Below are 13375 nucleotides of genomic sequence, written 5' to 3' on the forward strand. Positions count from 1 at the left end.
AGGAAAGTGTGCAATAAACTAGGAAAATAGAATCAGCAAGGTCTAGAGTGAGAACAAAGAAAGGACAGAATAAAAGGTGAGATGTTGGGAAGAGAGTTATTAAAGTGCAGGATCCTGTGTATATGCCATAGGATCCTACATATGTTTTGTAATTTGGCTCTTCACTTCTGGTAAATAAAGGGAAGTGTTATCACTCATATAATTCATGTTGTTCATAGGGATAAAGCAGACCATTTACTTGGGGAAATTATGGCTTTTCCCAATATGGTTTTCAAAAAAGGCTTTCATGTAGGTCCTTCATAGGGTGGGAGTGAATGACGGAGTGGAAGGGGACAGTGACATTTCTACCACGAAGCCAGCCAGTGTTGGTTTTTAAAGCTGTTTCGTAGAAGATGCTCCAACCTTAGGGGGGGCCCTTACTCTAAAAGTGCATGGAATGCTCTTTTATATGCTATGTAAGAAGCATTATCTATGCATGCAGCTTTCCGATGCCTCAGGTGGATCCAGCTCCAGAATATCTGGCTGTGCTGGGTGAACTGTTTAGGGCTTTATGGACAATTCTGGTTTAGACAAGACGGTTTCAAGTTAGGATCTCTAACAACGTCCTGAAGTTTGCTGTATTGTTAATGAAAGGCAAGTCCATATACTTTTGCTTTAGTTTTAGTTCATATATTTTAAAAATCAGTTGTCATCAGTCAGTTGATGGAGTTGGTACATAGAGGCATCCTGAATGGAGTGCAGAGAGGTGTCTCCTAGGATCCAGTGTGAGGTTCTGCAAAGAAATCAGTGGGAAATTTTTTTATATCAGTTTTACATGAGCTATTATTTTTGTATTCATCGGACATCTATATATTAGATCATGATCATTTTGCTATGTTCTTATTTCCATGAAAATTATAGCTTGGGGTAAGAGGTGAGGCACAAACATTTCTTTTAGGCATCATTTATCCTACATACACTGTTATGTGGAATAAGAGCTAGTGAACCCAGGAACAACAAAATCTTGGCAGTGCTCATTTCCCCAAAGCTCCCGATTGTTACAGATATGCACAGGAGCCAACAGGACCCCCTTAGTTGTTACACTGGTTCACTTGGATCTCATGGAGGGCTGCTCTAAATAAGCCACTTAGGCCTGAAGAGAGTCAAAAGCAGAGCCTTTGATAAGTACTCATGTCCCCTTCCACACCCAAACTTAACTTCTTCACTGGACTGCGAAGAAGGGCTGATTTCCACCCACTCCTGAAGCCCCAGGGACACAGGAACCTGAAACTCCGATGCACACATGCCCTAGATCAGCACCAACCAAGAATCTAACCTGTCCGAGAAGTTTTAACCTTATCAATCTGGAAAGGAAATGAAGATTTTACATTGGCAGGGCCAACATCTTTCACTTCTTCATGGGAACCAAGAAATGATCAGTTCTCGAAGACGTAGCCAAAATAATTTGGCTTGAAAAAATTTCAAAGTGATATTAATCACTGAGCACAACCATAGAAAATACCGATAGCAGAGGCCTGATGTGATTGACAGGACGTCCCTGGGAACCGACCAGGGCAAATTAGTTGCAAAAGGTACACCTATTTACTGACAAATTGGTGTGTTACAGGACAGAGTTTCATTAAGTAACATCAAATATAAAGAAATTTTTCATTTTAATGCACGAAAGCCTTTTTTTTAAGTTTTCTGATTTCATTGCTTAATTACTACTGGTGCATAATTAAAGAGAGAATTATAGTCATAATAGGATTCCTAATAAAATTCCTAATAAAGCCAGCATACAGGAGTACACTAAAACCTAGATTATGCGTTGGTATGTGTTATAAAATAGTGACAAATATCCCTATGTTCATTCCATGTTCTTTCTTAGATTCTCTCAAGAATTTTAGTTTTAACTTAGTCTGATGAAACAATGTTAAGTCAACTTGTTTTTTGTAACTCTCATGGAAGGAAAAAGATATGCATAATCAAAACGGTTTCTTAGCTATAGAATATGGTACTTTAATTTGAGAAGAAACAGGTCTTTTCCTAGTTATATGTAATTAGAAGTCCTCATTTCCTGATGTACATTAACTTAAGGCTGGAGACAGCCTTGGTAGGTGCTAGATGTCGAGGGAGAGCCAGTTTTCGATTAAGCTTTTGCTGTAGGTGATTTCCATGTGGATAATGAAAAGTCAACTAAATTTTAATACTGACCACCTCATTTGGTCAATTTCTCTTTAACTGTTCTGTAGATCAGCGATTTTCCACTGGTGAGCCACAAGAATTCTGAAAACATGCAGTGCCTAGCTATTTAGTCAGGGGCACTGACCTCTTTTCCCTTAGATTGTCAAATTAAAAAATGACAACAGCCAACACAATAGCTGTCTGGTGTGAATGAATCAAAATTATACCTATTTTTTGTCAGATTGGCAAAAACTATATTTTTTGGTGTACCTCAGAATTTTAGTAATTGGTCTATGTGCCATGAGAGGGAAAGGTTGAAAGTTGCTGCTGTAGATGAATGATAGAAATTCTTCAAACCAACATTGTTTTCCTATTATAACATCAGATCACAAGGTTAGGGTTGCCTTTTGCAGATATTACTGACTTACTCTGAAATTTTAGGAAATATGTCATCACAGTTTAAATTTATGCTAATATACACAAAGGAAGGAAAAATTAGGTATTTCTGGATTTAGGCCTACTTTGCCAAAAACAATGTTGTTTTTCAAAATCTTTAGCCTTGTTTTCATAAATCAGAGTTCTTAAACTCAGTGTCTATGAAAGATCCCTAAATGGTCAAAGGTGCGTGTTGCTAAATTTACAGAAACTAACTTTATGGATAGACTTTTCAAATATAAGCTTCCTGGCACTCAAAACATATTTTAAACCTCGGTACATCCTATTTTACTTCAGTGCTAAGATTTTGTAGGTACTTGGTAATTATCTGCCTTATGCTTGCATTCCAACAAATAGCAAATAATAGAAAAACACAAATTGCAGCTCATGCTTAGTTGGATTCCTTAATGTATGTGAGTGTTTAGAGTTGACTTTATATTTTATGCACTTACTATGGTAATAGTTTCTACTGGGTAATGGTTCAAGGTCCTTTTACCCTTGGATCGAATTTTAAAATCATCGATGAATCAAAAGATTCATTATATCTTAAGGTCTATATATGGCCAAGAATTAAGACATTTTCATGTGTAGTTTCATTTCTTAAATAAGGCAGAATTGTTTTCGAAACAATTAAATTGAAGGAAGAAAACATAAATTTATGAAGAAATAATTTCTAGATTTGTTAAATGTTCTCTTTTCTAATCTTGTATTAAAGTCTGATGAATTCTATAGCTTTAATACTTATAAAGTAGTGGACTAAAAGTTGGGATCATTCAAATTCTTACTTAAATTGCTATTTATGGGATCTGTTGTCCTGGATATTGATGTTATAAATATACAGAGCTGAATAGTTGCCTATGAATAGCATTTGCCATTTTTTTCACTGTCATTCACTTTATTATTATTATTATTATTTTTTATTGTTGACACTGTTACAGATGTCTCGCACCCCCTCCCCCCTTTTTCCCCCTTCATCCGGTGGCCCCCTGGCCTTCACCACATTGTTGTCTGTGTCTGTGGGCTATGCGTACATGTTCTTTGGCTAAACTTTTCGAGTCCCCCCCCACACCCTCCCTTCTGAGATCTGTCAGCCTGCTCCATGTATCCATGCCTCTGGTCCTATTTTGTTCATCAATTTATGTTGTTCATTAGTTTCCACATATAAGTGAGATCATGTGGTATTTGTCTTTCTCTGCCTGGCTTATTTTACTTAGTATAATACTCTCCAGGTCCCTCCATGCTGTTGCAAAGGGTACGAGATCCTTCTTCTTTACAGCTGCATAGTATCCCATGGTGTGAATGTCCCACAGCTTTTTTATCCACTCATCTACTGATGGGCACTTGGGCTGTTTCCAGATCTTGGCTATTGAAAATAATGCTGCTATGAACATAGGGGTGCATATATTCTTCCTGATTGGTGTTTCAGGTTCTTAGGATATATTCCCAGAAGTGGGATTGCTGGGTTAAATGTCAGTTCCTTTTTTAATTTTTGAGGTAACTCAAAATTTTGTGGTTTTCCTCATTGGCTGCCCCAGTCTGCATTCCCACTAACAGTGCACAGGGGCTCCCTTTTCTCCACACCCTCACCAGCACTTGTTTGTTGATCTCTTGATGATAGGCATTCTGGCGGGTGTGAGGTGATACCTCATTATAGTTTTAATTTACATCTCTCTAATGATTACTGACATTGAGCATTTTTTCATATGTTTCTTGGCCATCTGTATGTCCTCTCTGAAGAAGAGTCTATTCAGGTCCTTTGCCTATGTTTTTAATTGGGCTGTTTGTCTTAGTATTGAGTTATATAAGTTCTGTATATATTTTTGAAATTAACCCTTTATCAGATATATCATTGGCAAATGTGTTCTCCCGTACAGTGGGTTCCATTTTCATTTTGTTGATGGTTTCTTTTGCTGTGCAGAAGCTTTTTATTTTGATGTAGTCCCATTTGTTGATTTTACCCTTTGTTTCCCTTGCCCTAGGAGATATATTGGCAAAAATATTGCTACAAGAGATGTCTGAGATTTTTGCTGCCTATGTTTTCTTCTAGGATTTGTAGTTTCATGACTTACATTTAAGTCTTTTATCCATTTTGAGTTTATTCTTGTGTATGGTATAAATTGGTGGTCTAGTTAATATTAACTTTTTGACAATGAGAAATATAGCATGAAATTTAAGGTTGGGGAATGGAGAACTGTTTAGAGTTACTACTTTTTCTAGCTGAACACTAGGGTTGAGAGGTAATTGTAGAGTATCAGGGAGGACTGTTCCCTTCCATGCATGTACCTGGCATGTGTCACCTGGAAGGAGGTCTATGTTATGCTAGGCTTTATGCTTAAGAGGCTGTGTGAGTCCCCTCTGAACCATGTGGTAATTGCATCAATTATCTTAGCCTGAAGCATTTTAAAATTCCTTTTACAAAGGTTATGATTGACCTAATATTTGGGCATTTTATAATCCTTTACAGTAAATTAAACTATACACCAGATGATAGGCATACGTTTGGATCGTAAGAGGGCTCAGTTCCTTAGGGTGTTTTCGCTTTCATTTTCTTTAACACTGTCCAAAGCCCAGGATTGACTCCAAATCTATAAACTTGTGTTTAGCAGGCAAGAAGTAATCCCTGCATAATTTAGTTTCTCTGGTTTATATTAGTCACAGTTTCATAAAATCATCAGAGTGCTTATTATTTTCAACTATGCCTGTCATCTCTGAGAACCCTCAGCGAAGTTCACAGCGTCACTGAGAAGCCTCGGGTGTGTGTATCTAAGCAGGGGTTCTGGAGAGCTCTAGGTTTGTAAACTGTAATAAGTGGGTTCGCTGGGAACATTGCACATATTTACTACTGTGGCTGTTTTCCACTGGCTGTAGAGAAAACATTATTGGGAGAAAATGGGACAGGATCGTCTATATTAGGTGCCACTAATGAATCCTATTTTAGTGCTTCTCACAAAAAAATACATGTAAGGCATTTATTTTGGCAACTTTCACAAGAGCCGTGGTGATGGTTGCCTATGAAAATTTCCTTATGTGTCAATAGAGAATAGACCCCAGAAACTTCCTGGAAATAATTGATTCCAGGATTAACTTTGCTTTTATTTTAAATGCAGTTTTGTATAGTTTTAAAACGCAAATGTTAAAATATGGGATAGTGGCTAAAATTTCATGCTAAAATGGATATACACATTGATATCATAAAATTTATTAAGTCTCTGTGTGTCAGGGCTGATTTATGTTAAGTAGGAGAAATGTGACCCAACTTAAGATATTATAGAATGAAAATAAACTATACAGAACTGTTTGACTGCTTGGTACTAATATAATTAGTTAGAAAATAATGATGTTTGCTATTCTTTATTGAGTTGTTTAACTTTTGTTTAAAATCATTTATTATGTTTTTCTTCATAAATCAGATTATTCAAAATTGGCAATTAAAGAGTATTAAAGAAACGGTATCCTTTTATATTTTTCCCTTCTTATATATAACCATTGTTATAAACAGTTTTTCTTAACATGTGATCTGGAATCTTATTTTTAGTTTATGCTTTGATTTATTTTCAGCTTTTTGCTTAGATTGTACCTGATATACTTCATTATTCTATTTTAAGGAATGTATCAACGTCAAGGTATGGTGAATTCTTTTGAAGTTAACAACAGTAAAAAACACACACAAAACAAAACACTAATTTCTTATAACCCTAACCAACATTAAAAAAAAGTCTCTAACAATTAAGTATAATTTGTGCCTTTAAAAATATAGAGCAGTCATTCTGGACTGATACTTAATTATTACTTCCTTTGAATCAAATTGGACTTAGAACTTTTTTCTTCTGCTAGTACCCAAAAGAAGGCTCCATTCACCTAGTTTTAAATTCTACAAGTAAATACACAAATCAAAAGTTAAAGTGAGTATTTTATGCTTTAAAGAGGGAAGATGTTGATCCAAAAGGGGAAGAATAAAATCATCTCTTCCCTTACCTCTAGGGCCTCAAGGCTGGTTGAACCCTGACCGTTATTAGCCATGTTTCAAGTTTCTTCCATTTACTTTCATTAAACTGGGTTATTTATGTATCTTTAAGTGAAAGGGCTGAGCTTTCAGGGTATTTCTTGTTTCTATGAACAACCAAAGCAGCCATGCAAGAGGAAAATACTGTGGAAGGAAAGAAAAAAACTTAACATTTCTTCCCCAAAGTTGACGAGAAAAGGGAACACACAACATGTAAGAAAACAGGTAAGTAAAGATGTATCAATTAAAAAGCTACCAGCCCTGGTTACTAATTGATTGAAGGCTTTAATTTTTTTCAGATACTTTGTCCAACCCTTATTTAAATAAAAGGATACTGTCTCTTGGAACCAAAAATTAATATTCTGAAAATGAAAAATTGGATTGGAAGGTACAGTGTTACAAAAGGTCTGAAATATTTTAATTTAGAATTTGGACTATCAAAGAATAGCACAACTTCAATTATTGTTTAATATTTTTGTTACAAAATGTTTTCTAATGACAAAATGGTGACTAAAATATTACTATTTTAAACATGTCCTAGATTTTTTTTTTTGTTTCAGAAAAGCACTGAAAGTTGAATATGTGTAAGTCTCCGGGAATGTAACAAGTTGATAAATACCCAAGTCCCGCCTCCTTACAGAGAAAAGATCTGGAATTTCTTTTTTTGGACATTTGTTTTGCAGCTTTCTACGTCTTAAGGCAGAGAATAGCCAAGATAAGGTGCCAGCTCAAAGGTTAGATGAACATATTTCTTGAAATAATTTTGGCTAATCTATGTCTCAAAAGGCATAACTTCTAATAATAACTTTACAGAATTAATCGATAAAACTTAATATTAGTTATGTTTTTTTTTGAGTTGCTTTTTTGGGGGAGAACTATATTCCTTAGAGATGTGTTTATTCTGTTCATAATTATACTAAGTTAATTTTATTTCAGTTATTACATTAAACTTTTCCCTTTCAGTTTGCAATTGCTTTCTCTTGTTTTATGAATCTAATAAATTGACCTCCATTCTAACCTAAAGGACAGTTTATATTTTTAATACTTAAAGAAGCAAATAAAAAACACACAAAGTTCACCAAATGAAATTACTAACAACAGCCTATCATTAACCTGAGAGAATTGTATTCATATTAATTCTTCATGGAAAAATCCAGGTAAGAAATATTTTTTTTTTGTATAAAAGATATATGATGTTATAATAGCACCAACGAGTATTCTTGTGCTATATGAAGGACTCCTTGTTTAAAGCATTTTTGGAAGCGAATAATGTCACTTAACAAGTCACCCTAATGACACTTCAGTGGAACATTTTGGTGAAATATGTAAAATTCTATCTAATGAAATTGGTGCCAAGAAGACAATGTACTTTAACCTGATAGATGAAAGAGAGGATTTTAATAGCAACATTTGGGAACAAAATTGGTAGTGCTAGAAATAGAAGTTAAGGAATTTCTTCAGGGAGACTTAAAAAACTTAAAGTGTTTATATCTTATAATTACCACAGTTACAGAATTAACTAGCTATGGCTGAGTTAGGGAGGCAGTGCCATAGAGAGAGTAGAGTGTGGGCTTTGTCACCAACAGATCCGGGTACAGGGCCTGTTCCTGTCACTTACCAACCATGAGATACTAGGTATTTTATTTAACTTTTCTGAGCCACAATTTTCTACTCTTTAAACCTACTGTGCAAGATTGTTGCTGGCTGTGAGTGCCTCCTGCAGACAGTTCTTGATATACGTTTGCTACTGTTCATGTGTGGTAATATGTAGAATACAGATGAACTGTGACAGTGTATACTAGGGTCCACTATAGTGTCCACATTACAATATGTTTTTAAACACATTTCATTTACCCTGCCCATCTTTTGAAAATAATCAATTGGAAGTGGAAAGTTTCTCAAATTATTCATTTCTAAAATGAAAACTCTCATTGGATAGCTGTCTTTTCTGAACCATGCCTTTCCCACCTCTCTAATATCCACTCGCAAACCTCAGAGCGGAGTACGGTTTTGGTGACCTAACCAAAGGAAAAGGAGCTGAAGGAACTAGAGTTGAATTGTAGAATTACAGTTAGAGATACTGTGATTTATTTGACACACACTTATTTCACACACCAAAATTGCATTTGGAGTTACTGTGATTGGTTTGACAAACATCTGAGAGCTTACGAGGGGCCAGGAGTTAAGGTAGGTGCTGGGAGAGGTACAAAGATCAGGAAAACATGGACGCTTGCTTGCAAGGAGCTGATTTGGTACGATGGTTGTCTCATTCTTTCCAGTATTCTAAAGTAGGAAAGAGTTAGGGATAAAGAATTAAGGATGTTCAAAGAGTCACTTCCAACTGGAGAAGATCAAGGAAGATTTCATACGCTCAGTGGTGTTCAGTTGGTTTATACACTCAACAAATTTGTATCGAGGGCTATTACCTGCCTGATCCTGGGCCGACCACTGCAGATGATGACAATGCTGATGAGAGGTGTGTTTTGATACAGATGTGTTTTGAGATAGGACACTGCAGGAGCATATTTCGGGGGTGTGGATCTCAGACCAGCAGTGAAGGACTCATGGCTCAGCTAAATCCTGAGGGATGAGCTAGTCAAGGGAAGGGCATGCTGGCCAGACAGAAAAGAGCATTAAAACTTTAGAAGCCAGGGTGAGGGGCGCATGCCAAGAAATGTAAAAACTCTAATCCAGCATTGGGGTGTGTGTTTGAAGATCATCTGATGAGAGATGCTCTGCAAGGATGGTCCAACTAATGGAAGGCCTTTAATGTTATCTTAATAGATTGGCCTTTATCTCAAAGTTGTAGAGGAGCATTGTAAAGATTTTAAGCAGGACATTGCATAATCGAATTTACATTTCAGAGATTATAAACTGGAGCTAATGATTCAGATCCGGCATATAGGTGGATTTGTTTTTGCTTACAGAGTGTTTTAATATTTTTTGAAATAGTTGCCAGGGTGGATATCAGGCTTTTTGGAAAATTGGTAGCTCTGCATTGCAGCAAGGAGTTGGGCTGGAGTCACTTGCTTAGCGACTACGCCATTGGGAAGGAGCAGGCACTTCATTTTTACTGTGTGGCTTGCGTCTTCAGGGCAGATGCCTGGGACCTGTAGGCATCCGAGGTTCTGGGGCCCATTTCTGAATGTTTTCTTGAGTGACAATTTAAAGAAAAGCCATCTGAGGCTCGGGGCTAGAGGTTGTTACAGTAAACCTGGTGAGAAATTAGGTTTTATCTTTAGTAGTGGTGGGAACAGAGAGAGAAGGGAAAGGATTGAAGGCTACTAAGGAGAAAAGGTGGAGAGGCATGCGACGGGCAGTGGTGGGCGTGTGGGCTTCGTAGACAGAGAGGCCTGGCTGCTACCATGAACTGTGTGTTTGAGAAACTCACCTAACCTTTCTGAACAATAGCTTCCTTTTTGGTAAAATGTAGATAAGAGGCCTATCTCATAGGGGGTTTTTTGGTGGTGGTTGTTGTTTTTTAATGGGGATCAGAAGAGAAAATACTTACAAAGCATTTAGCTCAGTAACTGGCTCCTCCTAGTTCATTCAGTAAATTGGTGGCTGGTCGTGGTGGTGACGGTCGTGAGTAGTGAGGAAGATGGAATCATAGCTGACGTCCGGGATTCCGGTGTGTCCCTGGGGGAGCTAGAGGACATGGGAGACAGTCAGGTGGCGACGGCAGTGTTGCATGGGGGATGCTCGAAGGGCTCCGAGACTGAAGTGGAGAGGTTGGTGTGTGGTTGGGTGCTGGGGTCTGGAGCCCAGGGGTGGGATCTGAGCAGGGCACAGGCTGTGATTCGATGACCCGTCCACCACTGTCCTGCTCAAACCTTCCTTCCCCACCGTCGACTTTATCAGCCATGATAATCGTCACAACTACCCCCGTAGAGAATCGGCTTTACACAGTATGGGAAGAGTTTGGGGGAGCTAAAATGCTATGTTACATTTTGACTGAAATGTTATCTAATAGCTTTAGGTTATTGAAAAACAAAATCTTTCCAGTTTACTCTTTTGGCCTCCAGAAGAAAGAAATGAGTAATTCAACATTTGCTCATGTCAGGGCTGATAAAAAAATCACCCTTTATAAATGTTATACCTTTTCTCCACCTTTTGTTTTTTTTTTCTGTTTTACGTCAGCATCACTGCTCATCCTGGGCAAATATTCAACTAAAAGCGAATAACTGTTAGGAATGAATGACCACACTTCTTTTCTTGACGTTTATATTCTCGCTTAACTGCACATGCTGAACATCAGCTGACTGATCTCTCTCAAAGGCCACCTCCCCGCTCGCCTTCCTGACGTGAGCAGGAGGAGGTCCCCTCTCCTTTCTCTATGTTTAGTTGTCTCTACTTGCACGGAGCCTGTCTCATACTGCTCCACGGTGTGGTCATTCGTGGATCTGTATCGTTTTTTCTGCTAGACCCAGGCTCTGTGATGCTGGGGCCTGTCTTCCACGTCTTTGTACCCCATGCAATAGCTTCCTCAACGCCTCATCCAGTTCAGCTCAGCACACTTACGAAAGTAGAAGGACCACACACTTTTTTATAAAAGGGAGAAACAAGATGAAGGTGTAATCTTAATAAGCAGATTGTGCTTTTCAGAAAAGACCATTTATTGGGAAAAGGAATATATTTAATTTTTCTGCCTATCTTAAGCCTTATTCCATATCATAGATCTTAACTCTTGATTAAGGCTCTAAAAAGAAATCAATTTATGTGCTTGAAAACACATAGAATGTAATCTGACTGTGTCACCTGCTTACAGTCATTGGTTGTTCACAATTATGGATAGAGTCCTGATTCTCTGAGTAGGAGGCTCTCCCGGCTGACGACTGCCTCAGCTTTGAAGGACTGTTGTTGGCTGTGGGACCCCGGCCCAGTCGACTGCCGTTGAGTTTCCAGCCCCTCTGCCACTCATTCTGCATAGAAGGCTCTTCGCCCATCTGTGTGGTGGATTCCTGCTCACCCTTTAAGATGCAGCTCGTATTTCCACTTGCAAGTCTTTCCTGGCATTTTTCCTACTCCCACCTCTCTGCACTTTTCCTACTCCCACCTCTCTGCAGAGGAATTCCTTCTTCTATATTCTTTTAAACACCTTGTACACCTGCCAGATCTGTCTCTGTCAAGAGACTGTGCGCTATTTCAGGGCAGGGGCTGTGTACTTAAAGAGCTCAAAGTCTAGTGGGAGAGCTAGATAAGGAAAGGGGCTGTGATGACACGGCATGGTGTATGTATATATGAATATAAACATATATAAATAATTGATGATAGAGGTATGCACAGAGGCTTATGAAAGCACTGAGGGAGGGCTCCAAACTCAGATGCAGGGCTAAGGCAAACCTTGGAGCTGGTAATGTTTAAGCTGAGCGTTGAAGCCTGTCTAGGTGCTAGTCCTGCAGACGAGGGGAAGAAGGACATCCCATGTAAAAGTATGCAGGTATGAGAGCATGTTATTTCTTGAGAACTTCAGTTTGTTGGTGTCTTCGTAGCTGTGATTGGAGATGAGCCTGGTGTCCTGGGAAGGCAGGAATCAGATCATGAAATGCAGGGTCGAATGCCAGACTAAGGCATTGACCGCATATGATGAGCTAAGTCAGCATGGCGAAGAGTCAGTGAGGGTGAGATGTCGTGGTAAAACCACGGGTTACTCAGGTCCCCCGAATAGCAGCCGAGGCCTGTTGATGTCCATTGTACTGGAAGCAAGAAGCCATTGCGCCAACATTGATTTAGCCGATCCCTTATGGATGAACATTTAGGTTTTTTCCAAATTTCTATTTAAGGTACTTCTATGATAAATTTGGAACAATTAATGAATTAATGTTTTCTTTAGGGAAAAACACACACCACTGTATACCAAACTGACAGTGGCTTCACATCATATAAGTCTATGCACAGTCACAAAATGATTCATTTTTAAAATAGTTCATATATGGCTCAGCTCATTGTATCAGTGATTGTTTTAAACATAGAGATTTTGGTTGCTGAAAGAAGTGATGATGGTCACATTAGAATTCTTCTGGCCTGTTGTAATGATTGCTCAGTAAACCTGCCCAAGATTAGAGCATCATCTCCTCAGCTAAAAAAAGATATAATAATTTTTAACTAAAAGGAATACTTTAATGTGTTTCATTATATCCTAATGAATTCTTACATCGTGAAAGCAAGTGTCTTGTAAATTTTCTTTTCCGAGAAAAAAATTTTTTAGCATTACCTTTTTCCCCAAAACCTTTTCTGACTCTCTTAAATCTATGTAATTGATAACTTCCTCTTACGTATTCTTTATGTGCACCTAGTAAGACATCTGTGCTTACCTCTATCTCTCCTTACTGGACTTACCCACTTAAGGATGAGGTATCTTATTGATTTTTATACCCCCAGTTCTTAATATAGTGTGTGAAACACTGTAGCTTTTCCTCTCAGTCATTCTTATAATCCTCAGCATAGCTGGCATTTTATTGAGCTCAGGTACTGTTCTAAGTAGTTTATTTGGATTTTTTTTTTTTCATTTGATCTTCTCAAGAAACCTATGAGTAAGTCCTATATGTACTATGTGCTGGTGACTTCATCTGGTTCAACTCAGGATCAGCATCATAGAAAAAAGATAGGTGATCCCATAGCTCACACATTTCCTAAGTGGTAGAGCATCCGTACTCTTAGCCCCTTCTCTAGAGTGCCCTGGTTTGTCAAGGCATGCTTTGTATCCTACTTGTGTTTATAAATTTTTCTCATTGTTATATTTGAAAATTTCCAAATCCACAGAAGAGTTGCAAG

General features: G+C 38.0%; 1 protein-coding gene across 4 annotated transcripts in view; it reads left to right on the plus strand.

Moving 5' to 3' along the window:
- Positions 1–13375, plus strand: part of NPNT (nephronectin) — a 76220-nt gene that overhangs the window by 12499 nt on the left and 50346 nt on the right. For 2 of the 4 annotated variants that reach the window (XM_081147865.1, XM_081147867.1), the window contains exon 3: positions 7285–7335. The exons of the other annotated variants lie outside the window; for them this stretch is intronic. In XM_081147865.1, the coding sequence (XP_081003991.1) occupies positions 7285–7335 (51 nt within the window). The remainder of the gene's footprint in view (positions 1–7284; positions 7336–13375) is intronic. 4 annotated transcript variants of the gene reach the window in all.

The sequence above is a fragment of the Miniopterus schreibersii genome, assembly GCF_964146895.1.
Source record: "Miniopterus schreibersii genome assembly, chromosome: 1".
Lineage (NCBI taxonomy): Eukaryota > Metazoa > Chordata > Mammalia > Chiroptera > Miniopteridae > Miniopterus > Miniopterus schreibersii.